Raw genomic sequence first — 25,934 nt, forward strand, 5'->3', positions numbered from 1 at the left:
ATATAAGCTTTCAATCCAACGGTGAATTTTGTAAAATTTGAATTCGTTAAAGCGTTATTGAGCTATGTAACATTACTCAAATGTTACACCGGTGTAATTTGATCCCTCCCCTATATATATATATAGGACTATAAACGAATTTTTTCTACCGTTAAAGTGCGGGTAGCGGGTATGGATATGAGGACTTAGGTATCTAAGGGTATGGGTACGAGCATTAAAGTAATTTTTTAAACTACGGATATGTAGATGGTTACCGTAATATCATACTCATACCCTATCCGATATCATCCCTAATTCAGACGTGACATAAGTGCACATGTCCACTTGAGCATCCTGCATTACCACCATTCTCCCAATGCTATCTTTTGGCTTCATCCCTTATTATCATTTGCCTATTGAACTTGTTCTCGTTGTAAAACACACGCAACCAATCAAACTAGCAATTTACATATTTTATGGCTTCAAGTCAGTAGTGAAATATCTCAACATATACCGTATTTAACAATTTGGATCAGTCAAGGAACTCATAATTGAGAGACAAAAAAAATGTAGTTTTTGCCAACGATTTGTAACAAAAAAAAGATGCTGTCAAAAATCAAATTTCTTGTAGTGTAAGTTGATGCCACTAATATCTTTCAAGTTTAAAACAACAATAATTAACCATAATTTTATAAATTTGAAAATGATCTAAATTAATCTTCTAATCAACTGAATAAATAACTAAGAGCAATTTACATAATATTAGCTGGATGGGTGCATCTCAATGAAACATTTTTGCAATTGAGTATATAGCTAGGTTGTGCTTACACTAATCTAAACTTTTTACTATAAAAAACAATACAGTCTCAAATCAAGATTATTCTTAAAAAGTCACTCATTAAATTGAAAATAAAATATAATATAATAAATAAGAAAATGTTATAAATTATTTCAAAGGTGGCTAGATAATTATATTGTATATATTAAGTTGTCCAAGTATAATAATAATCAATCATGCATACAATTTTTTGTTAGCTTGTCACCACATACAAGAGTCAAGTCAAACCAATGAATTAATATGCATATATAGTCTTAGTAGGAAAATTCACTATAAATTCACAAAACAAAAACTTGGATCATTTGAATAATTAATTTGATTAGTAGGAAAATTGAGATCAGATCTTAGATTCCCACCATCATCGAGATACTACATACTAACAAAACTATATGGAAAATAACATTGAAAATCTGTCCCCGTAGGCATAACGTGTGCGTGCTTGCTTGGGAAGAATCAACTATAACTATATGCCAAAATTATATTCATTCAATAATTTTAGACCAAACATAAGACATTCAAACATAATTGGTGCCCATTTGGACGGCAGAGTGCATAGAATCTAAAATAGCTAGTAACCTCCCTCAGTTGCTTCCAAACTCAAAAAGTCCAAAAACCTAGTAAAATTAGATTAATATTAATCATTGAAATTTTTAAGATTTAAAACATTATATTCAAACCCTTAAACTCATGAATCATGCATGACAACACTTATATTGTAAGATGTGTGGCTTCAAGTTCCCATGAATGATTTGGAATGAGATAAATGTAATACTACTATTCAGCAAGTAATTTTATACCTAGAGTAGTTTAAGTATAACCGGTCGTTAATTGGTTCGGTGGTGATTGGCGCTGAACTTGGTAGAGAGGACTACAGTTTGATCCTAGCAATTACGATCGGGAGGGGGTTGTTGAAACAATTTGATGTCAGAACCGAACTCTGAATCAGATTAAACCGGTGGTGAAAGAAAAAAAAATAGTTTAAGTACTCCATCCGTCCTAAAATATAAGCAAAAGTTGGTCAACAAAAGTGAATGTATTTGGTCCAAATTTTTAACCAAATACATCAAATTTTTTTGACTCATTTTTACTTATATTTTGGGACGGAGGAAATATTATTAGATTCTAAAGAAATTAAAATAATTATTCTTCCGTCTTGAAATGAATGATCTACTTAGTTATTCACACATATTAGGAAAAATGTATAAATAGAGAATAATATTTTACCAATATAGTGTGACACACGTGATAGATTGGACCCTTTAACCATTTGATGGATCTCAATTATTTCGAGTAGATTAGTCTCCATAATTACGCACGAATGATACCTTTGATTTATAAAATAAAATAATATTTTTATTAAATAACCTTAATTAATTAATAAGTAATAATATATTTACAATTACCCATATAGACGGAAGGGAGTACTACTTATCAATTTTTTATTGTCAAAATTGTGATGTAAGTAGTATTAATTGGAGGGTAGAATTGAAAATAATAATAATTAATATTGTAATATTGAAAATAAAAAATGTCACTTATTTTAAAACAAATTGTTTTTGAAAAAAGTCACTCGTTTTGAGATGGAAGGAAAGATTTTAATGTGTATACACGAACAATTTAATTTTTTTTTCATGTGCATTCAATTAAATCACTAATACCACCTTTTTTAAGTTAACTCAAAATATCTCTACAATTGTCTATTTAACATGATTTGAAAGCATTTGTAAAAGAGTTTTAGACTATAATAAGGACATATAAATTAATCTGATATATTTTCATCAGTGGAGCAAGGATTTTGAAAAGTAAAATATATTTCAATTTAACTAGTCTACTCTTGAAATTTTAACATTTTAAATTAATTTTATGAGAGATCATTTATTTAATAACAATATAATAAGCTATGGTTTTCTCACCACAATATTTATGTGTATATATAATACATTGTTGATGCTCCTCAACAACCAACGGTTTTCACACATCAAAGATAGCTTCAAATCAAAACCACTTAAGAAATCTGAAATTTGAGGAAAAGACATCCAACAATATCATGTCAGATTGGTCAGCTGAAAATGCCAAGAAGGCTTATCTCCAAGCTCTCAAAATGGTAAGCAGAAAGAGCATATATATACATCATTGTTCTTTGAAATTTCCACCATATATCCTATTAATGAATATGATTATGATAACTAGTGTTACTCCATTAATTGAACTTGTAAATCTTTTCTAAAAGTCTTAGACCCTTATATTTCTAAATTTAATTTGCAGGCCAAAAGGGACAAAGAACCCGATGTAGCCGAGTTCATATCAGCTATTGCAGCAGGAAAAAATGCACAACTCATGGTTGTAGCCAGTGCCAGCGTGGCAGGTTCTGCCATGCTAGCACTAGCTGCAGCCGCTCAACAAACACACGGTCGTGTGGTATGCATCTCACGTTGCCAAAACGATTTACAAGAATCCAAAAAAGCTTTAGGAGTACATAAAGATTGTGTTGAGTTTGTTGTAGGAGATGCTAAAAGCCTTCTCTTAAATGACTACAAAGGAGCTGATTTTGTTCTTGTAGATTGTGACATGTATAATTCAAGAGAAATTTTTCTAGCAGCATTTAAAGGTGCCATCAAAGATGGTTCACTTGTGGTTGGATATAATGTTAGGCATAGGGCCTTAAGGTGGAGACAATTAAGGGCAACATATTTACCTATTGGAGAAGGGTTACTTGTGACCAAAATTGATCTTAATTTGAAGAAGGATAATGAGATTTTTGTCCAAAGAAAGAAGAGTAATTGGATTGTTCAAGTAGATAATTGCACCGGAGAGGAACATATATTTAGAGTCACGTCTCCGAATAAGAAAGTACAAATCGAAGTTTAAGTCATAAATTGATCGATTGTGCTCGCAATATACTTTTTAACATATTTTATGTTATTAGATAAAATTTGTGCAGAGTTAAATGAAATTTATCTAATAATATGTAAGAGTATATTTTTAGTACTTATGGAAAACGTTAATTACAGGGTTTTGAAGAATTGAAGTATGCAAAATAATGCTGGAGGCAGAGCAATTTCATATTATGTTGTATCTTTGGATCGACTTGTAAATGTAAAAAGTAAAAAATAGTTCGTTTTGAATTAACTTATTTTTGAGCTTATGCAACTATCTTATGCAATATATAAATTAGGTTTTATGCGCACGGACACCGGACACGACACGAACACTGACACGTCGACACCGATAAAAATTTGGAAAAATGACATAATTTAGTATAATCATAAATGTCGGTGTCGGACACGGACACCGACACGTGTCCGACACGGAAATGCCTAATTTGAGGAGTGTTGGTGCTTCCTAAACTTTATAAGTTTTCACTCATAAAAATTATATTTTTATAAGCTATTTTAAACAACCTGACAAACTAATAACAATAAAATTTTATTCTTCAAAAAACAATAAAATTTTATTTATTTGCATAAGCTACAAAATAAACTAATCCAAACGGATCATAATTGTATTACCTAACAAGACAATTTGTCTTCGATAAGTTATTTTTGTTCAAACATTGATTTTTTTTTTTTTTTGGTACAAGTTCAAACATTGATATTTTTTTTTTTTTGGTAGAATCAAACATTGATTTTTATTTGGATGTGAAAATAAATTTTTGAACGAGGCCCAAAGTTTACTAAACTATAAGTACACTTAAACCTAACCCCTAATCTCCCACTTCCCAAAAGATTATACGTACGACAACCAAATTTGGGTTTCTCTTAATCGATCCTGTTTCAAACAACAATGGCTGCTGCAGCAGCAGCAAATTTATTTTATTTACCAGATGAGTGTTGGGAACATGTCTACAAATTCCTCACATACGACGACGATGATGGCTACAGACAAGTCCTGAAATCTCACTCAGTCGTCTCCAAAGAGTTTCTCTCCATCACCAACCGTCTCCGAAAGTCTCTCACTATCGGTACTCAAAGTCGTCATCACCTCTATGAAAGGTTACTCATCCTTTTTCAAAGGTTCCCCAACATCACCTCTCTCACCCTTTCACATTACTGCATAGGTGACCTCAACAATCTTCTCCTCCAAATATCTCAATTCCCATTAAAACTCACATCACTCACTTTCTCAGGGAGCCGTTGCACCATTCCTATAAATGGGTTGCGAGCTTTCTCTCAAAAGATTACAACTTTAACCTCTCTCACATTTTCCAACCTTGACCCTATTAATAGCACTGACATATTCTTCATTGCTGGTAGTTTTCCTTTGCTTGAAGAACTCGGCCTTAGTTACTGCATTCCATATTCTAGACATGGCACTAGCATCCCAAGTATAGTTGAGCCTCTTTCATTGGCATTCTTCAAACTCCGCAAGGTTAATCTCTCCGGTCATGATTACATGGACGACAAATTGCTATTCCACTTGTTTAAGAATTGTAAGCTTCTCGAAGAAGCCAACTTGTCTCATTGTATTCAATTAACTAACGCGGGCATTGCTTCTGCTCTCCTCGAGAGTCCAACGTTGAAGTCTTTAACCTTTGACATACTGGAAGAATGTCCAACGTTGAAGTCTTTAACCTTTGACATACTGGAAGAATGTGCAATGTTATCTACATTTACTCGGAATTGTCCTTCACTTAATGAGATCAAAGTGCAAAGCTGTACGAGGCTGAACAATGTAAAGAACTTTAACTCTTCTATTGTAAACCCTGAATTGAAGTCTCTTAGTTTTGCTAACGTTTGTTGGTTAACAAAAGAAACCATGAAAGTGTTTGTTTTATTCCCCAATTTGGTGCGGCTTGATTTGAGATGGTGCAGCGGAATTTCTGGAAAATTAATGTGTCAACTTTTAAGGATGTGTTGTAAGCTTAGACATTTGAACTTATCCTACTGTTTAGAATTGAATGTATCCGAAATGAACTTTGAAGTTCCCAAATTGGAGGTGTTGAACTTGGCAAATACAAGCATTGATGATAAAGCACTGCATGTGATCTCAAAGAGTTGTTGTGGACTTTTGCAACTGATACTGGAAAATTGTTATAATGTTACAGAGAGGGGAGTGAAGCATGTGGTAGAAAACTGCACGCAATTGAGAGTTATCAATTTGACGAACTGTCTTAATGTGGATGCTGATGTTTCTGCCTTGAGACTACTGTCAACGCGGTCGCTGAAAAATATAGTTGCTCCACCTCCTAATAGGTCAAGTAACAAAAGACGGAGGAATTCTTCCTGATAAAAATATGAACTTTGAAATGTAAGATGTTTTTATGTTTTCAGATCTAATTCTCTGATACTCTCCTTATAGCCTTGTTTTCAGATGTTTTTATGATAATTGCATTGTGTAATACAAACTGATGGGTTACATTGTATTGATTTTCAGATCTAATTCTCTGATGCTCCTTATTGTTGTTTTTAGGCAAAGATGAAAATATTTTGATCATTGATCGAAAAATTTGGTACAGAATTCTGCAAGATATATCTACTAACAATTGTTTTCAAAATGCCTTTAAGTTGAATTCTCTACATGCTTTAATGAGTAATGTCGGTGTTATATATATTTGAAGTTAGTAGTGTCAATGTGTTTGTTAAGTGTCCGCGTCGGATTCCGATTCCGTGCTTTATTTTAGTGAAAATAATTGAGTCAACCAAAGTAAATGTATGTGGTCTAAATATTAAATCAAATACATCACTAACAAACTTGGGATCTCACGACACGCCACTAACAAACTCTTGGACTTTGAAAGCGGACAAGCTTGTGTCACAAGACAAAACGGGCAATGACCTTATGAGATACAACCAAAATAACATACTTGTAAAGAGTAAATGCACCTTAATAAAGTCACTACTCCCAATTATGAACCTGCACAAAAATAAATATTAGTTAAAAAAATAGTCCATCCTATGAGTGAGAGAGAGACAGGCGACCAAACTCAATCACGCACCAGAACAGAAGGCGACGATCGAGCAACACCCAGCAACAACATGAATCGCGACGGAAGCATGATGGTTTTTGGCGTGATCCATATGTTGAGGATGGGGAACATGTGTATACACTTGCTTCAACCGACACCATTGAGGAATTAGCAATGTGGGACTCAACTGCTCATATATTACAAATTCACATCGCATTGAAGACTTAGTAGAATTATGATGTTAGTTTGGAGTTTGTGGCTAAATCGTAACAACTGATCGAATTTGGAACCGTCAACTGGTAACTGTGCAGCAAATATGTAGTTCAGCTCAAGTTCAGTGAAACCGAATAGAATGTAGTCCGAAGCAGCAACAACAGGGCTGAAACAGAAGACATAGCAAATTGCGGTGGTGCAGCAGGCCACTCTTCCAGGTCTTTAAATGCAATGTAGATGCAAACTTTCATCACTTGACATTACTAGTTTTGGGTGTTGCATTAGAGTCTTTTAGAGATGTGGAGAACAGTTGGGGCAGCATTTACTGGATGGGACTCGCTGGAATTGAAGCCATTGTATTACAGAATGCTATGACATGGGTGCAGATTTTGGGCATACATAATGTTACTTTTGAGAGAGACTCAAAAAAATTTGTTGATGTTATTTATTCACATTATGTAGGAATTTCATAGTTTAGTTCCATATTGTATTGAGTATTAGAGGTTTGTTACAATAAAATTGCAACTTTGAAGGGGAAGTTTATACGTCTTCAAACAAACATTGTCGCTCATAGTTTAGCTAAAGCAGGACATTTCTAATGATAGACGACGCCTTTATGATTTTGTGCCTCCTTGTATTTGTTAGAATCACAAGTGCAAACTAAGAAAATAACAAAGGAGTCAACTAGGGTTACATAATATTAGAATTGCATTACAATGGCTTAACCTAATGAAAGTTACAAGAAAACATATATAGTAGAACTTAATGGACTATACTATCCTAAAAGCTTTAAGGGCCCAATAACATAAGTCCATATTTTATTATTATCTAACACCTACCCTCAAACTCATGATGCAACAACAAGAAGCATCGAGAGTTTGTCAAACAGAAAACAAAAAATATACTTAAAAGTATAAACTCAAAACTTATCATAATACTATCCCTCAAGCTAAAGCTTACTAAGCTTTAAGCTTGGTACAAAATTGACCCAATAATTTATCAATCTAATCCATCTAATATCACAATTCATACCCAATAGAGAGAAACCCAACAACCAATGAGACGAACCATCATATAGAGGAGCAGCAACGAAACCAAATTGAACATCAAACCAAACCAATCCAATTTCAAACCAAACGAAACCGAACCAATGGAAAAATCCAAAGTCCAAACTTTACCAAACCAAATTGTTCCAATCCAAACCGAATCAAATCAAATCAATCCAAACCAGAGAGAATAACCAAACCAAATAGAGAGAGAAGCAACCAAGCAGAAGAACAAATAGAGACATGAGCAACCAAACAAAAGAACCAATAGGGAGAGAAGATCAATCAGACAGAAGAAAATCGGGCAATCAGACATAAGAAAATCAACAGAGAGAAGCAATCATACAGAATTCAGACCAAAGAATCATCAGGGAGAAGCAAACAAAAGAAACCATCGGAGAGAAGTGATCAAACAGAAGAGAACCAAAAAACCAAACAGAACCAATAGGGAGAGAAGCAATCAAAGTGAAGAAACCAATAGGGGGAGAAGTGCAATGCAATCAATCAGAAGAATCAACAGGAAAGAAAATCAATCAAACAGAATAACTAAGTAGGGAGAGAGAGAGAGAGAGAGAGAGAGAGAGAGAGAGACAATCAATAAGAAGAATCAACAGAAAAGAGCAATCGATCAGAAGAAGCCAATAGGGAGAGAAACAAACCAACATAAGAATTCAACATAGAGAAGCAATCAAACAAAAAGAAAATCAATAGAGAGGAGTAATCAAACAAAAGAATTGACAGGAGAGGGTCAATCAAACAGAGGCAAACCAAACGAACCAAACAAACAACCTTTCCATAACCAAAACCAATCAAGTGGAGAACCATCAGAAGGAAGAGCTAATTCAAACTAATCTTATACAAATCAAACCGAAGCAACCGTGGAAAGAACCAAACTAAACCAATAGAGCGAAAAACAACCGACAAAGGGAAGAACCAAACAATCAATGCAGCGAAAAATAGAAACATATCACGCTGGAGCTTCACAAATACCACAACACACAAATTGAACACCACATGCTTAGCAAAATAAATTATCTTTCAATGTATCAAATTGCAAAAGGAAAAGTCAAAATTGGTGGTTCGGTCCAATTTCACAGCTAACCAAAGTGATTTCCCATAAGAAATAAGTAACCAATACATCAATTTATAACTTGCACTTGCTCACATCGTTAAGGAAGTCATACCAATAATTGAACATAAAAGCCAACGATAAGCCCTCTGCTTTGTTCAAACAAATCGACAGAAATGCCAAGAATTGCAACGAAGGGAAGGGACAAATCACCACTTTACACCGGATCCCAAAATCAAATCATACTCTTTCATCGATCAATTTCTTCAAGACTACGAACAAGAAAAGAATTCTTCAAAAGACAGTTGCTACAAACCAAATCAAATCAATCATACAACATTCCCAAATTTCTTGGGAATTCGACAACGGAAACGACGGGTGGTTCAAGGCGGATCGAACCATGCTCTCGATACCATGTTAGAATCACAAATGCAAACTAAGAAAATAACAAAGGAGGCAACTAGGGTTACATAATATTAGAATTGCATTACAATGACTTAACCTAATGAAAGTTACAAGAAAACATATATAGTAGAACTTAATGGACTATACTAACCTAAAAGCTTTAAGGGCCCAATAACATAAGCCCATATTTTATTATTATCTAACAGTATTCATCTTTTGTTACTTAATGATGAGTTGAGTTTTTTGTTGTGTTAAAAAACAGAAGCTAAACTATATGGAAGATGGACGTGCGGTAAATTAGAATCGAACTCGAGATTCCAGATAAAATGTGTTCACAACTAAACCACTAATAAGTTGTAACAACAAGCACAACATCGTTTTGTTAATTTTCACACCTTTGTCCGGATGTAATCTTTAACGTAATAGACCCCTCTGAAAAGTTTCCTATGAATGGATTCCGAATAGAAAAGATTCCTAATAGACCCCTCTGAAAAGTTTCCTATGAATGAATTCATATATATAAAAAAAGATTCAGAGTTCAATTTTAATTTTTTTCACCATATATATTAACCCCCGAGCTTAGTTAACTTATCTTATATACTTGTGTTTTAATCGATGATCATTTAAGAAGTTGACATCTTTAAAATCTATCGAGTGGATATAGTTGAGTGATTCTTTTACCTAATGACATTTTTCATTTTTCTATTTTTTCTTCAATTTTCTATTATCTTCTAATATGTATTTTTCCTTTCACAATGATAATGACAAAATAGTTAAAATCTAGTATCTATAAAGAAAATTGTTAAGTTCAATATCTATCATTTAGTTACATCATTTTAGTTAATTAATAGTACATTACTTTTCAAATGATAGTACATAATGTGACAGATATTAGTTAATATTTTCTTCTGCTTATCAAAAAGTAATTAAATAAATAAACAATGAATCACTGTAAAACTTGGTCAAAGGAATAGCATAAAAAGACAATTTTGGCAAACGGTTGTAAAGCCCTCGAATGTGACCTTATGGATCTTCTCCTCAACCCTTGCATGCCGCCGCCAACAGTTTTCAATTTTTTTAATAAATTTTTTTTGTTTTTTATGAGTTTATTTTTTCATTTTTATAAACCAAATATAGTTTCAACTTTCAATATATAATAATTTAGTAATCAGCTAACATATTGAGTTTGAATGGTTAATAAATTCACTCTTTTATAAAGGACCGTTTGGAAGAAACTCAAGTTCGATTCCTAGTGAGAATAATTTTTTATTAAATTTTACTATCGCAAGTGAATTCTAAATTACTGTATCTTTTTCCTGCGAAGGGTGATGATTAGTAAAAATAATAAATTAAGCAACTTGCCATATAGAATGAAGTAATTGTTTTTTTTTATAGTGAAACATTGTATTAATAAGGAGTACAAGCAGTACTCAAGTCCTTACAATACAATAAAATTCTTTAGATACTAGAGAGACATACTAAGAGATTGATACACCAATCCGAATACGAACAAGCTTCTACAAACAATATTAAGTAATTGTAAAAACAAACAATATTGTAAGTATAAGTCAAGCTTCTACAATATTGCATTAAACTAAGCACAAGGACAAAACTTATAATTTACACAATAATTTTATAATAGTACCCACCAGCACATCACATTTTTCTTTTGCATCAAAAGCATATATTCTCTGTTTATTTAAAAGCAATTTGGGAAGTACTTATGTTTTAATATTTAAGCTCGATATAAATAATTTGTCAAAAAAAAAGAAGTTCATCATGTTTAGAAAGTAAATTATTCAAGTTACGAGTTGTTTAATTTCGTCCTAATTACCTTTCAAATTTCTAAAATTTTACTCAAGTGATGGGACTCAAATATATAATTTTTAAAGAAATCAAACAACCGAGACAAAAGGGAAAATTGGTGTTCCTCACAAAACCAACATATTCTACCCAAATTAAATGATGAGATAACCATTGAATTAAATCAAAACCAAACTTTTTTTCCTTGCAAGTTAAAGGATTAGATAAACACTAACTCAAATATATAGTTAATTGAGGGTAAATCAATCCTGAGAATTTGAGTTCAAATTTTCACGAAAATAAATATGGATCGTATTAATAAGTGTATTATAGTGCTTTAGGGTACTTGTTAAGAATAAAAAAGAAAAAATAAATGATTTTTTTTTTTGCCATTTATTCAGGTGGTTAATTATGTATACTTGATATCCACTTATATTTAAACTCTATCTTATTTTATTTCGTATATATATATATATATATATATATATATATATATATATATATATATATATATATATATATATATATATATATATAACATAGCTTTTAAAATAAAATTTGTTTTTTTTACTAATAAGTGCCTTTGAAACATTTTTTAGCTTTTTTTATAAAATATTGTAAACTGTCCCTTCGGGGACATCCATTAAAATATTGAAAACTTTTAACAATTTTCACATTTTTAAACTCTATCAAAAGTAAATTTCTAACTTCTTTTTTCCCAAAGTAATATCTAACTATAAATCATCAAAACTATATGTTTGGTACAAAAAGTAGTCTAAACTTTATGATTTATGATGTCTAAACTCATATTACACTAAATTTTTTCACAAAATTATATCCTTCATCAATAAACATATTTCTACAATTTTATTTATTTAATTACAAACACAAGAGTTAAGACCCTTAGTTATTAAAAAAAAAAAATTAAACATTACTCTCCCTATAAAGATGTTCTTCTCCTGATTGTTGATCTATGTGCTTGATCCAACGGCTAGGAGTACCCTTTGAAGAACTAGTACTTGAAGATGCACCACCACTATTTCTACTTCCTATGTAAGCAATATCCAAACCCTTTCCAACAGGCAAAAAAACCGATCTAACCACACGTGTGCCTCTTTCAAGAACATGGTTCCATTTAAACCAAGAAAAATTTGATCTTTGCCAAGCATTTTTACATGCCAAAATTGCCCCTCTAGTACTCACTTTTGCAACCTTTAGAACCCTAGCAAAATCCCTACGCCTACAATCCACCACAAGAAAATCCAACCCATCAAGGCTTTTGATTACCGTCTCCGCGTCCCCGTGAACTATCTCCGGTGGAGGCGATACACCCATCTCGGCTAAGGCTTTTATGTAGTGCAATCTTGACCCTTCATCTGAGACTATGCATACATGTCTTGCACCCGTGTTGCGAGCCGCAACCGCTAGGCCAGTACTTGCCGCTATTGGGCCGCCGTGGGAATAACATTCTACGATGAATTTCGCGTTCCATCCGGCTGCCATGGATGATAGAAGCTCAGCTACGCCAGATTCCTTGAATTTTTCACACTATACCAAAAAAAGTCAAACAATTAATAATAATATTAAAAAATTGACAAGTTAGAAGTTAGATAAAATAAATAACAAGGTTTTCTATATATAAAAAAAATAAATAACAAGGTTTTCTACATAAAAAAAAAAATAACAAGGTTTTCTATATAAAAATAAATAACAAGGTTTTTAATTCCTTTAAGAAAAACAAGGTTGAAACAAGATTATGATTATTCTTTTATCCAAGAATAAATTTTTTTTAACAAAAACGTATTTAATGAAAAAACACTATCCCGATATTAATTTTCAGAAAAAGATTGAAACATATTCTACACAAGTAAGAAAAAATCATTTTCAATATCTAGATAATTATGATTTTTTTTTATATTGATTTCATTCTAAAATGGAAAAAAGAAAACGACCAAGAAAGATGAAAAAAAATGAAGTATCCAAAAAGAAAATAAAAATTGCAAAAGAAAGAGTATGTGATGTGAATGATTTCTTACTTGTTGTTGAGGTTGAAAAGTACTTACTGATTTAACAGTATCTATGTAAGATTTCATGGCAGTTTCTGGTGACCAAACAAGCTTCATGATGTGTATATCACTTTCTTGCACTTTCTTGTGTGTGTTATTTTCACTTTCTTTCTAATGTCTTAGCTAGATTTGAATATTTTGTGTGTTTATAAGAACAAAGATGGAGAGAGAGAGAGAGAGAGAGAGAGAGAGAGAGAGAGAGAGAGAGAGAGAGAGAGAGAGAGAGGAAGGTACACTTTGACGTACAGAGAGAGAGAGAGGTTAGGTGAGTGTATGTAAGACTTGATAAGTGGTATTGCATATATAAGAAGAGAGAGAGAATAGAGAGAGTTGACATTTTGATATGAATGTGTAGAAAAAGAACAAATAAATTAGATTGATATGATAATTAATGAACAGCTTGTAAAATGTGTGCTAATATAAAAGTTACACATTGTCATTATGTGATGTAAATCATGTTGATCCATCCAATCAATAGTTGTTTATTTTGTTTGGTTTGTCAATTTGAGTGGTTTAAGTTTGACAAAATTGCATTGAGGTATTTTTTTTTTTTTTTTTATCTTTCTTTGGATCTTTCTTTATGATCTTTTTTATGTTCGGGAGGGTGTAGGATTCATGAAAGTGTTAATCAATTTGGTGTTTCTTTTAAGTTTCGAAAGGCTATACATCAAGGGGTTGCAGGTGGTGAGGGGGGCATGTTGTTGGGTTATTTGGAAGGAACGCAATCATCGTTTATTTAATAATGCGGAATGATCGGTTGATCAACTTGTTGATCATATTAAGGTGATATTTTGGTGGTGGTTTAAGGCTAAGAAAAGGGGTTTTATCTTTGATATTCATTCTTGGTGGGTATCAGCTTTATTATGCTTAGGCGGCTCATTTGGTTGACCGGTTTTGTGTTATTTTTTTCTTGTACGAATTGTTAACTAGTTTGTTTTTTGCAAACGAAGAAGAGGGTGTATTCACAACCTGGATCAGACTATTACATTTAGGGTGTAAGTGGTTAAAAAAATCGATCAAATCAATAAACTAAAATAAATCAAAGTAAAGATTAATCCATTTAATTTGGTTCGGGTCAAAAATCGAATCGAAAAAAAATCAGACTAGTTAGTTTGCTTGGGTTCTCGGTATTCAATTTTAAAAACTTTTTGTCAAAGAAAAAAAAAATGAAATAACATGGTTTAGTGGATAACAACTTATGTAGATTTTTTTGAACGGCAAGCACTATGTAAATGAATTTTATTTTAATTTGTACAAAAAAAAAAGAATTTTATTTTAACCAAGGAAATAAAATTATGTTAATTTATTTGATTTTCTATTATAAAACATTGTCTAATAAAATAAGGAAAAAATTATGTTAGTTTATTTAGTTTTGAGTATGTTTATTCAATTTGAAGTTGTTTGAAAAATTGAGTATGAAATAATTTATCCGAAAAAATGATAGTTTGAAAAATTGATGGTAAAGAATACACCAAAAAAATATCGCAAGAAATACATAGGATGAATGTATTATTTGAAAAAAAAATATTATAAAGCGATCAATCCACTCTAATTTGGTTCGATTTCATTTCTAAAAATTATATTTAAAATTGAATCGAATCAATTTGATGAAAATTTCATCGGTCGAACACATCTTTAACTAAAAACGGGTTCAAACCAAACTCATTACTAACATTTTTTTATGGGTTTATTATAAAATAAAAATAAAATCAAACATTTTTTATGGGTTAAAATCGATGGATTCCTGGAAGTGTTGCCATAGTTTATATTCCAACGAAGGTTGGTAAATGGGGGAAAGTGTGTAGTTTGTGAACTTTTAATAAACGGGACCTTATGTGACGGGGGATCCTTCAAGCCAGCAATGAATAAATACGAATATTGAAAATGTAAAATGTTCAAGAAAAAGTTTAAAAAAAGAAAAAGTAAAAAAGAAAAAGTTGGACATAAATTTCACATTTTTTAACTTAGGAACTAAGTTAGTAGAAGAAAGGATTAAACAATTCACATTTTTTGAATATTCTATGCTAATCCATTTTTTTGCAAATAAAGAGTGTTTTGAATTAAACAATTCCATTTTAAATATAGAAACTAACAAAGTCACTAGATTTGGTTTAGTGGTGAGAGATTTAAGTAGTATGTTAGAGGTTCTGTGTTCGATCTTCAACTTAATTGTAAATCAAAAAATATATAGAAATTAACAAATCTATGTGAGTTTAATTACTTTTTTTTTATATTCAATTAAATTTGATCCTTTTATTCAAAATTAAAAGAAACACTTCTTGTCGTTGTGACGATAGCTAGGAACATTAAACCATCTCTGATGGTATATTCGGTACTCGTGGTACTTATTAGATACTATCATTAAAACATAAGACATTTTAGTACAAATAGGTATCACTTCTCAAATAAGCACTTTCTCTCATAGTAGAGTTATTATAAGATGTGGAGCTATTTGTGGGACCCGTTTAGAATTTTTTTTAAGAGGTGCTGGGTTGGAAATATTGAGTGTTTATTATGTACTATTATTAAAAAATTATAAATGAGTGGTGTGTACACGCGAGACTCACTTAGGTACCCAAAATTGAATTTCTTCGTTGTGGATGTTGTTACACTTATAAATCCACTTATTCATCTTAAAATGTAAAATTATATTCCATCCGTTCCTATATATAAGATAAAATTTGTTGTTTAGATTCATTGTAAAATTGATGAATCTAGAAGTCTAAATTAAAAAGCAAAGTTTCTCTTATACAACAGGGAGTAGTCAATAGACTATTTTGACAAAAATCTCCTCTAACATATATTTGACTTGACAATTTACTCGCAAAATATACATGTGGTCATTGATGCTTACGACATCACTAGTTTAATGATTTGGCTGAAATAAAAAATATATTTGTCGCATATTTTTTTCAATTTAAACTGTTTTCTCATCGCGCTACGTTGGATATCATCGTAGGTGCGATGGTTGCGCTGTTTATTACGTTTTTGCCCTTTATGATATTTTTCCACTTTTCTTGCTTCTGGGCCAAGTAATTTCACTTTTTCAGGTATTTTCTTGTTTTGGGGGCTTCAATTGCTATTAAAACTACCCTAAATTACTACTAGAAACATCATATAATTGACTGTCATCAGCGTCAATCACCACTGGACCAATTGTCGATTGGTTGCTAGACTACTAATTTGTTTGCCAATAAATATTGATTTGAATTGAATTGAATTAAATTATCCTATTTAAAATATAGAAATCGACAAATCTTGGTAAATGTATTTTCTTTTCTTTGATATTCAATAAATTTTAACTCTATCTATTCAATAGCAGAAGAAACGATTCTCTAAAATCTTTGACTTAGACTTAAATATAAAAAATGTGAGGCCTACTCTACGCTTTCATAATTTGAGGGTATATGCTCATCAACCAATAAGAACAAGCCACATGAGTGGATTTACATGTGATATTCACAAAAAACTTGTAACAAATTTTTGAATTTGCACAAATAAAGAATATTTTGAAAACTTTTTACAAATAAAGAATATTTTTAGTCCTTTAAATTATCCCCTAAAATGCAAATAGGGACTAAAAATGTTTTTTATTTATTTTAAGGGAACTTTAAAGCTAGTGATTTTATAAGGACTAAAAAAAATTTAACCTAATAAAAATTAATTAAAGAAAAAATTATTTTCTAGAATACTACATTTTTTTGCAAAAAAATATTTCTTTGAATTGAATTAAATCTCATTTTAAAATATAGAAATCGACAAATCTCAATAAGTACGAATTTTATTTCTATGATATTCAATAAATATTGACTCTCTTTATTCAAAAGAAGAAGAAACACCTCTAAAATCTTTGACTTCATAACCGTCAAAAGAAAAGAAAATCTTTGACTTGATAGTTTACTCACAAAGTATACACGTGGTACATTGATAGTTTAATTGTTAGATGATAAATACATAGATCGAAATATAAAAATATAAAGAAAAAAATTAATATTATTAGTTCTTATAAAATTGTCAAGTTTTAGTTTTTTTTCACCATAAAAACATAATCACATTTTTTTATGGTATAAAAAAATAATCACATTGTTTAGTCCGTACAAAGTTATTTTGTAAAAAAAAAAAGTGATAGTCTTTTATTAAAAAATTCATAATATTCTAAATATGTATGAAAAAAACCATTCAAAGTTATAGGTTAACTAAACAATAGCCCTAAAATTGCTTGCAAGATAATTGGTTTGGTCCTCTTGTGTTTGTTTTAGATCTCTTTTAATTATATATATTTTGGGATGGTTAGCTCTTTGCTACCATCGTTTGGTTTTAAAAAAAAAAACTTGCAAGATAATTTGTAGAAAGTAAAATGTACTATGATATATTATATAAAGTTATAAAAAAAAATACAATAAAAAAATGATATATTTTAGGTCATTTGCTCTCTTTTTCAGCTTTTCGGTTATTTTTTTTTATTTTTACTCAATAAAAAATGTATCATTTTTAATGTATTAAATGCCATATTCAATTGAGTCTTTATTTTATTATTTTATTTTAAATATTATTTGTTTAGTCAATTTTACAAGTGTATATAAATACATGTATGTTTCACACCACATACTACCACCATCTCAAAAAACTTTGTCTATCATTATGTGAGAAAAAACTATCCTTCAAACGTTGTCTCAACAAAGTTTAAGGATATTTTAGGAAGAGTGAGGTTGAATATATAATGGCTATGCAACCACACTCTCACGACAATCATGATTTTTCTTTCTGTCCCAATGGCTTTTACACAAGTGGACTCGTTGAGTTACCACAACCTCAACAAGTGCATCAACATCAACAACAACCACAATATCTACCACAACAACATCAACAACATTGTCAAGCTCATGTTGTTCCCATTACCAATCCTCATGGTCATGCTTCAAGCAACTTAAGTTCTTCTACTTTTGTTGCTCTACTTGAGAAACAAAGACATGATACAAATCAGTTTATCAACATGCAGGTTAAAATTCATACGTATCTTGATTGCAAACAATTTATGCAATATAAATTAGGTTTTATGTTATTTTATAAGTTTATACTAGTCAAAATTGTATTTTTATAAGCTATTTTATCATAAACTACCTTGAAAAACTTATATAATACATAAAAATTGCATACTGCTGTTTGCATAACCTCAAAAGATGAGGAAAAAAAGTCAGATCAAACGGTACCTTACATTCTCCAAGATGTATCGTTTGGAATGATCTCAATTTATGTAGCATTTATAATTATTTATTTTTTTTCATTGAAAATGTCCTTTTCTTTATCTATTTGATCTAATTTATTTTATTTTTTTGGCTACAGAATGATCAATTGAAACAGTTGCTACAACATCAATGGAACCTACAATTGGATACAATTAGAAAAATGGAAAATTTAATAAGAAGCCTAGAGGCAGAGAAAAGAGAACTGAAGAGAATTGCTGACGAAAGGGAAGCAACAACAATAACTCTTTATAATAAGTTAGAAGAAGAGAAGAAGAAGAAACAAATGACATTTGTGGCAAATGACGTAGAATCATGTTGTGGTGAAAATGAAGAAAACAGTGCAAGGCATGGAAACAATATTATGATGCTTTGTCCAAAGTGCAACACCAACTCTTCAAGTGTATTGTTTTTGCCATGTTGGCATCTCTCTTCATGCAAAACGTGTGAAACTTTACTCCAAGCTTGTCCAATATGTGGAATGGTAAAAGATGATGTTGTTGAGATTCAAAGTTTGATTTTAGATTGATGTTATTCCTGAAAAAAGACAATTTAGAGTTTGTCAAATAAATATTGTTGCTTTATATCAATAAACTAATATTTTTATTGTGCTTCAACCTCTATTTATTTAGATATAATCTATTTTTACAAAGATAATTAATATTTGTTTAGACTCAAAAAGTTACTTAAGATTAATGCTCAGTATGCCTTAAAATCTTGAAGAAACTAATATTTCAGTAAAGAGTTTGGCTTCTGTTGTTTTCGCGTGGGGCGAAAACACGCGCGTGTTTGCTGATGTTTTTGGAAAAATTAGCTGTTGGAGTATATTTGACTTGGATTATGTTTTATTTTAAAGCATATTTGGTTCTAGTTTTTAGACATATATTTTTCTATAAATAGAGGTTACTATTGGCAGAAAAATTGAGAAAAGATAGTAGATATATGTAGGGAATTCAACTAGGATTTGCCGCCAACAGTACAAAGCTATGATTTTAGAGAAAAACAAGAGGGGTTGTCTCTTTGTATAACTTGGGCAAAGGGTAATTGATTACACCTTGGGAAACACTATCAAATTGAGTCTCTTGACCACATGAAGATATTAGGGAAAATGGTAGATTAGGATTGAAGACTAATTCTTGTAACTCTTTGGGAATCTCGTTGTAACCAAACTTTATTTGATTAGTGGAACAGAGAGCTGCTCTCTCCCACAGAGTAGGTCAATTTGAACCGAACTGAGAGTAAACAAATATTTTGTGTTCTTTCTTCTCTCCTTTACCGTCTTAATCGTTTGTTATTATTATTGCTTATCCACTTGATTTTAGTTGTCGTTCTTTTTGTTTCACACATCAATTTTTTCATTGGTGTGATTTTAACCGAATTCAAAACAATTAATACAAGAAGAATTGACTAAATAGATTATTTAGAGAATATATAAACGATTTATTTATGAGTTGTTAATGTCGAATTTATAAGATTTGGACTTGACTCATTCAAATAATAAATCGGAAAACAAACAAATTTATTCAACTATTGGTCATACTTTTTGTCTCCTTTCTTTTATAGTACGCAGACTCTCTCCCTCACATACACACTAATGGGCGGGTTACATAATCTATGAATTTGTCTCAATGTGATATAAAGTTAAGGTCTCGGATTCTAACTCTCAACAAAGAGGATTAAATTTAAGCTCGTAGATCATATCTTGACATTTACAATTCCTCAAGGGAAGTAAGAACATTGTCGTTTTCATAATAGCAGTGTCATGTCAGACAACACAAATATTGATAGGGTGAGAATATATTCACAAAAACAGCGGTGTGTGTTAACGCACAAGAATAGGAAAACAACATATCGTCATTTAGACGATCAAACATGTCACAAACCAATACTAAAGGAGACAACCCAAAACAACTTTGCAAGTATAACAAACATATTCATAATCGTTGGCACATATACAATGTATCATGTATCAAATGCGAACCTAGACAGCCTAATGCAAGTGATACTGAGGTTTTGAAAGTCAGAGTTATTTTACTAAACATTCTCATCGTCATTTTACATCGGCTCTGTTTGGTAAATTTAAGCAAGCCGATAACTGAAAAGTTAATTTATAGCTGATAGCTGAAAAGCTAGCTGGTTGTAATTAAAGTGTTTGATAAATTTAGCTTTTAAAATGATTGGTAAATATAAAAAGGTATAAAAGGACATTTATATAGTGGGTAGTTTTTCTTTATTTAGGGTAGTTTTTTATTTTATAAAAAATAATAAAATTAAATTAATAGTTAAAAATGAAAAAAAAAAACTGTAAAAAACTATAAACCATAAGTTCAAACGTTACTTGAAATAACATCTCAAAAAAAGCTATAAGCTAATGAAAAAAGTTTTTTACCAAACACATTTATTTTTTTTAAATAAGCTTATAAGCTAGTCCAATAAACTATAAGCTAACTTATTAGACTTACCAAACACACTCATCCAGATTGTGTTTATGCACTAAATCGTCGCACGTAATTATGCTTACACACTAAAACATCGTTAAATTCATATACTCACTTTTATAAACACAACTTCAAAACAACAACTTTTAACTCAAAACACATAATTTCAGAATTCATTCACACGAAAATCAATCATTAAAAACAAAATTTATTAATTCAACCGATTCATAAGAGAATCAAAACATTTCCTTTCACTCTCTATTGTCTTTTTATATTATACCCCCTTTCCTGCACGTACTTATTATGCACCCTCTTCACCGTATTTTCTCCTAATTCTCTATAATTTTATCCGCAATGTCATTTTCTCTCATATCTTTTCTGATTTTTAATTTCTAAAATTAACTAAAAATCCATCTACCTAATATTCCCCCCTATTACCTCGCTACTAAAAATCATAAGAGAATCAAAACATACTAAAAATCAAATATATTCTAATAAAGTAACTATTTCTAAAGTTTGGGGTGTTACACTTTCACTAGAAATATATTTGTTTTGCGAGAATATAGATTTTGTTAATCTTCTTTGGAGTATTGCACTCTTCTTCCATTCACTTGGTTTTTTCTACAGGTTTTATAGGTAAAGCTTTTCTATCGTTTTATAGGTATGATTTTTAATGAGACAGTTGTATTCGTTAACCATCACTTGGATTTTAGTCTACTCCGATCCCCTAAATATTCCGGTATCTTTTTTTCTCTTTTTAATATATTTGAGAGTTAACTTTGAATAAAAGAATGTCAATTTAGCTTAAATATCTTTACTTTTTTTTACACAAAATATCTTTACTTTTTTCTCTCTTGCATATAAAAAAAATTGCAGTGTTTAATAAATTATCAAATAACTTTAAAATTCAACAACAGAGTCCTAAAATCATCCTTATTTTATTCTGTAATATTATCCCCTTCCCTAAATTTTTTTTAAATAATAAATAATAGATAAACGAATATTTTCATCATAGTACGTACAACCAAATCCGTCATTTTCATTTTTCTATTAAGTCAAAAACCCCTTATCTCATTGTCACCAAAAAATAAAATATAAAACTTCTTAGTTCTTATCTCACTTTTTTTATAAAATAATCTATTTCTTTTTTTTCTAATCAATGAATGTCGTTGGTACGATTTGATGCCGGAAAACTTCGTTTAATGGGAGCTACCTTACTTGAAGAAAAAATGAAGGTGAAAAAGAAAACAAAGCAAAACTATATAGGACTGGGTTTTTTTCTCTTTCTTTTCCAAGGAATCAGCCCACCAGACCGTTTAATCTGGTTTGATAATTAGTTATGGTGTCAAGTGGTTGCAGTTCCCTCCTGATCCCAGTTGTGGGGATCGAACTATAGTCCTTAATTACTATCAAGTTCGACGTCAATCACCATCAAACCAACTAACGATTGATTATAGAGCACTATTTTAGACGAGAGTGAAATGTAATATACTATTTTTTTTTTGCAAGTATACCTTGTTGTATTTATCGTTAACTTATTTTGTTTTATGGTGACTTGATCAAATAAAAATTGAAAAACAGTACTTATCCTAGGGTGACAACTCTTATAAATGAGTATTGAGTCTAATTCATACTTACAAAACCAATTTGTAAGGTGAGAATTGTCTCTTGCTTATAAACTTACATTCAGACCATCTTGCAACCGATGTCGGGCTCATAACACACCCCTCACGCCCAGGACTATTGGGCATGGTGCGTGGATATAAATGATGGGTGGCCCGATAGCGGAAACCTGATAACAGGTGGCCCAACGGATCGTGGAGATGCTCTGATACCATCTTAGAAATGAGTATTGGGTCTAACTCATCCTTACAAAACCGGCTTGTAAGGTGAGGATTGCCTCTTGCTTATAAACTCACATTCATGTCATCTCGCAACCGATGTGAGACTCTTAACAACAACAATATATGTTGTTTTTTTTTCTTTTTACAAAATTTCTTTTAAACGGTCCTTAAGGAGGGAATTAGGAATGAAAAGTTGTATTCTTGGTCAAACCCAAATTCACCAAAATATGACGAAGTTTGTGACTGATATTTTTGTCGCCAATAATCTGTCATAAATTGCGTTATAAATTAACACACATGGAATAAATTTTGTGAGGATCTTGCAATTGATGTTATCTCTCGATGTATCATGTATGTTCAGTCAAAGCTTTCGTCACTACTTTGTAAGGGAAATGGATTAAGTGAATTTGGTTTTGGTGCAGTCAAGCTGCAGTCATGATCTGTCATCTGTCTGATCAAAATCAGATAGCTCAGAATTTACTACAACCCTAATTTTTTTAAATATAATAATTTTGATACTAAAATATTAACTGTCTGATTTTGATCAGACGATCATGATCTAACTGACTGTATGCAGTCATGGGTGCTGACTGCACCCAATCCAGGTCCCTTTGTAAGTGCATGCCATGATGAATTTTGATAGGGCATTCCGTCACTAATAGCTATAGAAAATAGAGCGTTCTAAGTGATTTATTTGAAGAAGTTTCATTCTCGTGCGTCCGATTTCCCAAAATTCATTTCCCCAATTTTTGAGTTATTTATTTGGAGATGCTCTAATACCATCTTAGAAATGAGTATTGAGTCTAACTCATCCTTACAAAACCGGCTTGTAAGGTGAGGATTGTCTCTTGCTTATAAACTCACATTTCGCAACCAATGTGAGACTCTTAACAACAACAATATATGACGGTCCTTAAGGAGGGAATTAGGAATGAAAAGTTGTATTCTTGATCAAACTCAAATTCACCAAAATATGACGAAATTTGTGACTGATATTTTTGTCGCCAATAATCTGTCATAAATTGTGTTATAAATTAACACACATGGAATAAATTTTGTGAGGATCTTGCAATTGATGTTATCTTTCGATGTATGTTCAGTCAAAGCTTTCGTCACTACTTTGTAAGTGCATGCCATGACGGATTTTGATAGGGCGTTTCGTCACTAATAACTATAGAAAATAGAGCGTTCTGAGTGATTTATTTGAAGAAGTTTCATTCTCGCACGTCCGATTTCCCAAAATTCATTTCCCCAATTTTTGAGTTATTTATTTGTCATTTTAATTGGAAATAGATTTTCTTTGTTGAAATGACATACCCAATGTATTTGTAGGTGTAAAATAAACTTTTAATTTAGGTCTATTATGTGTTGAGAAGAATATCATCACTACTTATTTATGTTTTTCAAAAGTCTATTGTATATATTTTTTAAACAGGGAAAGTTGGTAATTAATTGTAATATCAGTATTTTTCTTTTTTACTGGAACTTCAACATTGGTTCTTTAACTCTTTTATTCCATTAATTTTTAGTTCAAACCAGTTGAATTATTCTCCTCACCAAAAAAATCTATGTTATATGTTAATTTGAAATTATTTAATATAATACCATATGTTTTAAAATTTTATAAAAAATTTAAAATATACTCAATAAGAATTTTTTAAATTGATCACAAAAATATCTGTTGATATGAGCTGTACGGTTAGCAAGTTTTGGGGAATTATCAATAATTTGACGCAAATTTACATATGCATCAAAGATTGAAAAAACAAGAAAACAAGCAACTACCAACCAAATAATCTAATCAAAGAAGATGATATCACTCATAATTAACTTCTTAGTTTACTTCATAAGTATTTGTTTTGTGTAGCTAAGATAATAGATGGACAAATTTTGCCATACTACTTACTAACAAATCTATCATTTTCATTTTTCTATATTAAGTCAAAACCTCTTATCTCACCATTTTTTCCCCTTCTTTTATTAAGGAATGTCGTAATGGTACGAGCCACTTGATGCCATAAAACTTCATATTTTAATTGGACCAATTAATTAATTTACTTAATTTACTTTAAATAATAAAATAAAATGATGGTGATAGGAAAAACAAAGCAAAAGTACGTAGCACGGCTTTTAACAAGTGAAAATTATGTCATACAAGTGGTTGTTTGCCTAAAAACAATATAAGTATGACATCCTCCATTTACAAGAACAAAAAAAAAATGGCATTTTAGTCCAATGACAAAAAGAATAAAATGTAAGTCTTAATTATTACCTACTTATTTTTTTCGTAAACTAGGAATATCCTTTTCGTGCAACAACAGATCGAGATTAATTTTTTGAGCATAATGGAACTCAAATAGACGATATACTCTCCCTAAGAGTTTTAACGTTATTGTACGTCAAAGCCAAGAATCAAACTCAGGATCTTGATTGAGCTAAAAAGACTTGCACTATTTCATTTAAACGTTGGTTATTAACGTATATAAACACAATAACATACTAATACGCAACAGAAATAAAATTCGCCCTAAATTTGTAAGAATCTATGAGGATCAACAACGATTATATATAGTAGCAGACTAAACAAAACAAAACGCACAAGAGACACCAATAAACACGAAAGGTGTCCAAACCAAAAAAATAGTTCCACTGTAATTAAATAAAGGTACAAGAGAGTTTCAATGTGAAGCACAAATAGTGTCAACAACCGGGCAAAAGAACAAAACATGCAAGCTTACAAAGAACAAGAAGTTGAAACTTAAATCTATTGTTGGGATCAGGATGCACTACGGTAATAAATCCCACAGTTACACGCTGTAGTGCATCTCAATCATCCATTTCAAATCGGACGGTTCTTATTACTTCTTAATAAAATCAGCACAAATCAATCACAACCATCAATATTAGATCGGACAGCCCTGATTAAAAACATCGTGAAAACAGCAGGAATATCTACAGCAGGATATCCAATTCCCTATTGTTGCGGTGCGAGCAAAATTTCTCTCTTCTCTGACCTTGTCTTGCCGATCCTAATGGTAAAAAATGGAATTTGTTTTCACTCTTCTTTTTTCTCTTTGAAGATTAT

The 25,934-nt window shown here is 31.0% G+C and overlaps 4 protein-coding genes across 5 annotated transcripts; 3 read left to right on the forward strand and 1 right to left on the reverse strand.

Moving 5' to 3' along the window:
- The first annotated feature begins 2,762 nt into the window (after positions 1–2,762).
- On the forward strand, positions 2,763–3,930 carry LOC123920225. Its single transcript, XM_045972436.1, has 2 exons — positions 2,763–2,921; positions 3,083–3,930. Exons 1-2 carry the CDS (start codon positions 2,865–2,867, stop codon positions 3,683–3,685), a joined length of 660 nt encoding a protein of 219 aa, XP_045828392.1. The 5' UTR covers positions 2,763–2,864; the 3' UTR covers positions 3,686–3,930.
- Positions 3,931–4,600: 670 nt separating this feature from the next.
- On the forward strand, positions 4,601–6,043 carry LOC123922071 (F-box/LRR-repeat protein 20-like). Its single transcript, XM_045974812.1, has one exon. The coding sequence runs from the start codon at positions 4,601–4,603 to the stop codon at positions 6,041–6,043; it is 1,443 nt and encodes a 480-aa protein (XP_045830768.1).
- A 6,055-nt stretch (positions 6,044–12,098) lies between these two features.
- Positions 12,099–13,554, reverse strand: LOC123920226. 2 transcript variants are annotated; one of them, XM_045972438.1, is made up of 2 exons: positions 13,322–13,554; positions 12,099–12,806 (listed from the first exon to the last, which is right to left on the reverse strand). In XM_045972438.1, exons 1-2 carry the CDS (start codon positions 13,379–13,381, stop codon positions 12,183–12,185), a joined length of 684 nt encoding a protein of 227 aa, XP_045828394.1. In that variant the 5' UTR covers positions 13,382–13,554; the 3' UTR covers positions 12,099–12,182. The 2 variants fall into 2 exon arrangements, with proteins under 2 accessions (XP_045828394.1, XP_045828393.1); XM_045972437.1 differs by having other exon boundaries at positions 13,295–13,550.
- A 4,490-nt stretch (positions 13,555–18,044) lies between these two features.
- LOC123922072 (probable BOI-related E3 ubiquitin-protein ligase 2) lies at positions 18,045–19,096 on the forward strand. Its single transcript, XM_045974814.1, has 2 exons — positions 18,045–18,323; positions 18,668–19,096. The coding sequence occupies exons 1-2, from the start codon at positions 18,045–18,047 to the stop codon at positions 19,094–19,096; spliced, it is 708 nt and encodes a 235-aa protein (XP_045830770.1).
- The last annotated feature ends 6,838 nt before the right edge of the window (positions 19,097–25,934 follow it).

This window comes from Trifolium pratense, linkage group LG4, assembly GCF_020283565.1.
Source record: "Trifolium pratense cultivar HEN17-A07 linkage group LG4, ARS_RC_1.1, whole genome shotgun sequence".
NCBI classification, from domain to species: domain Eukaryota; kingdom Viridiplantae; phylum Streptophyta; class Magnoliopsida; order Fabales; family Fabaceae; genus Trifolium; species Trifolium pratense.